Consider the following 2,221-nt stretch of genomic DNA (forward strand, 5'->3'; position numbering starts at 1 on the left):
TCCAGCACCGCAGCGGAGCTGCAGGAGTGAAGGCAGCACAACCCAAACCCTGCACCTCCAGGTGCCCAGCGCGGGGCTCGGGGGCAACCCTGCCTCTGGGTGCTCTGCTGGTGGAGGGTGCGTGGTGTTTGCGACGGTTTGGGGCTGACTGCAGGGGTGACCTAGCCTGGCAACAGCGCACACAAGAGAAAGCAACAGCGCACACAAGAGAAGAGCTGCTGCAACGGCCTCACAGCACCGCTGAGAGCCGAGCTGCTGGCGCCGAACTGGTGCTCCTCGGCGTGCGGCTGCGGGGGAAGCCAGCCCACCGCATGGAGGGATGGTGCGGCACAGCGGCCCGGGGGACAAGGCTTAGAAATGAGGGAGAGAGCTGGCAGCCAGCGCTGGCCGATACTTCAAAACCAAACACAACGCAGCGACGTGAGGACGCACGCGATGCGGGGCGGGCAGGACAGCCAGCAACTGGATCGCAAAATCCTTCCCCACCCAGCAGAGCTGGAACTGCCCGCTGCTATCTGTCTGTCCCCCGAAAACGCATCAAGCTGTGCAGGAGCAGCAGTGGCATCCCACGTTCCCACGGCAAAGGGGGTTTCGTGGGGTCCTGCGGGTAAGAACCCTCCGACTGAGCATAAAACCGACTGGAAACTGCAAGGAGCAAAAGAGACAAGAGAAGCTTTTGCGATCCCAGAGCAGAGCGAGGGTGGGGGGTGCCCCAGAGCCCTACATACCTGCAGCGTCTCTGTGTCCAGTTCTTGCCTCTTTAACTCCAGTTGTGTCAACTGCAATAACTCTGTTTCTATTAATTTAATCTAAACAGAAGACGAAACATTTTTTACTGACATTTGAAATGACTTGAGTTTAAGCTCTGTTAAAACGAGGTCTAACCGCTGCCCTGGGAGGGACGGCACTGCAGAGCCGCCCAGAAGTCTGGGGAACCTGCTCGTGCCCTTCTGTGACACATGCTCTGGGGTCGCTCTCGCCTGAGGAGCTGTGGCCCCGCTCTCTAACTGCCTCTCTGCTCTAAACCCCTCCTGCTCCAGTCCAGAAGCACATTCCAATCAGTTTGTTCGGTCAAACCTTTTGCAGCCGCTCTGGACGGCAGCGACTGATTGCGAAAGTCCTCCTAGCCCCACCGCTCAAACCAGAGATTAGCTGGGGCAGAGTCCTGGTTTCTGGGTGCTCCAGCAAATCCCATAACACAGGTACTGCTTCAGGTGGGGCAACTGAGACACAGAGAGGTGGAGGGAGTTGCCCAAGATCCCACAGCAAAGCCAAGAGGAGAGCCCGGCTCACCTATCTGCCAGGCCATCGCCCATCCCCAGGCCACGCTGCTTCACGTGTGCTGCTGACCACCAGATCCTGCCGCAGGAGGCACCCAGGGCTGCTGCCCCGCAGGGGGCTGGGGGCTGGGCCGCATCTCAGGGTATCAGGGAACAAACTCCCTGTGTTTCCAGAGCAGCTGTGAGCAAACTGCAGGGCTCTTATTGATGAACTCTAGCGATGGAGAGTTGTTAGACTCATCTCCTGGACGGTCCATGCACCATCCACAGGCTTCTAGCAGAGATGGGTCACTGAGTCACACTCTTAAGTTTATCCACCAACTCCTGGCCTGCGACTGAGTTCTGCTAGTGTCAGATCAGGAGAGAGAAGATTCTGGAGCACTGTGTCATCACTGCCACCCATCTTTGTGCACCAACCACCGCTGCTTTCCCCATCAGCTCTCCCTCTTCCCCCTGACTCTCGATTGCACCTCCTGCGGAATGGAGCTCAGAAAGGCGGGCTGAGGATGGGGAAAAAGGTGAACGTATGGCTCAAGGTGCAGCTCTGATGCGCCGGATGGAGATGAGGTGGACTCGTAGGAACAGCAGCCTGGCCAAGAACACAACCTGGAGGAAACCCAACTGCCACTGCAGGTCACCCCATGGAGCCAATGCAGGTCTGTCCTCTAGTGACCGCTCCCCAGCACTTCACCCATGCCAGCACCGAGATGACGGAAGCAGCAACAGCCACCACTCCCTGGAGTCTAGACCCTGCATTGCCTCTCCCTCCTGTGGAGCTGGGAGACTGTAGTTTAACCAGCCAGCGCTGCCCAGCGCTGTGTCACAGAGCTCTTGGCAAGGCAGGAGCTCTTCATTTCCTCCAGACCCTGCTCTGTGCTCGCAGCGCCTTCATCTTCCACAGGAGCATCACATCGAATGGCAGGACAAGGCGAGGACCGGGG

The 2,221-nt window shown here is 58.5% G+C and overlaps 1 protein-coding gene across 1 annotated transcript in view; it reads right to left on the reverse strand.

Moving 5' to 3' along the window:
* The window catches only part of LRSAM1 (leucine rich repeat and sterile alpha motif containing 1), a gene marked incomplete at its 3' end in the record, with an annotated part of 20,333 nt that overhangs the window by 2,305 nt on the left and 15,807 nt on the right, over window positions 1-2,221 (reverse strand). Inside the window, exon 18 of the mRNA XM_010132424.1 lies at window positions 729-809. Within this exon, the coding sequence (XP_010130726.1) occupies window positions 729-809 (81 nt within the window). The remainder of the gene's footprint in view (window positions 1-728; window positions 810-2,221) is intronic.

This window comes from Buceros rhinoceros, unplaced genomic scaffold (assembly GCF_000710305.1).
Source record: "Buceros rhinoceros silvestris isolate BGI_N320 unplaced genomic scaffold, ASM71030v1 scaffold13153, whole genome shotgun sequence".
Lineage (NCBI taxonomy): Eukaryota > Metazoa > Chordata > Aves > Bucerotiformes > Bucerotidae > Buceros > Buceros rhinoceros.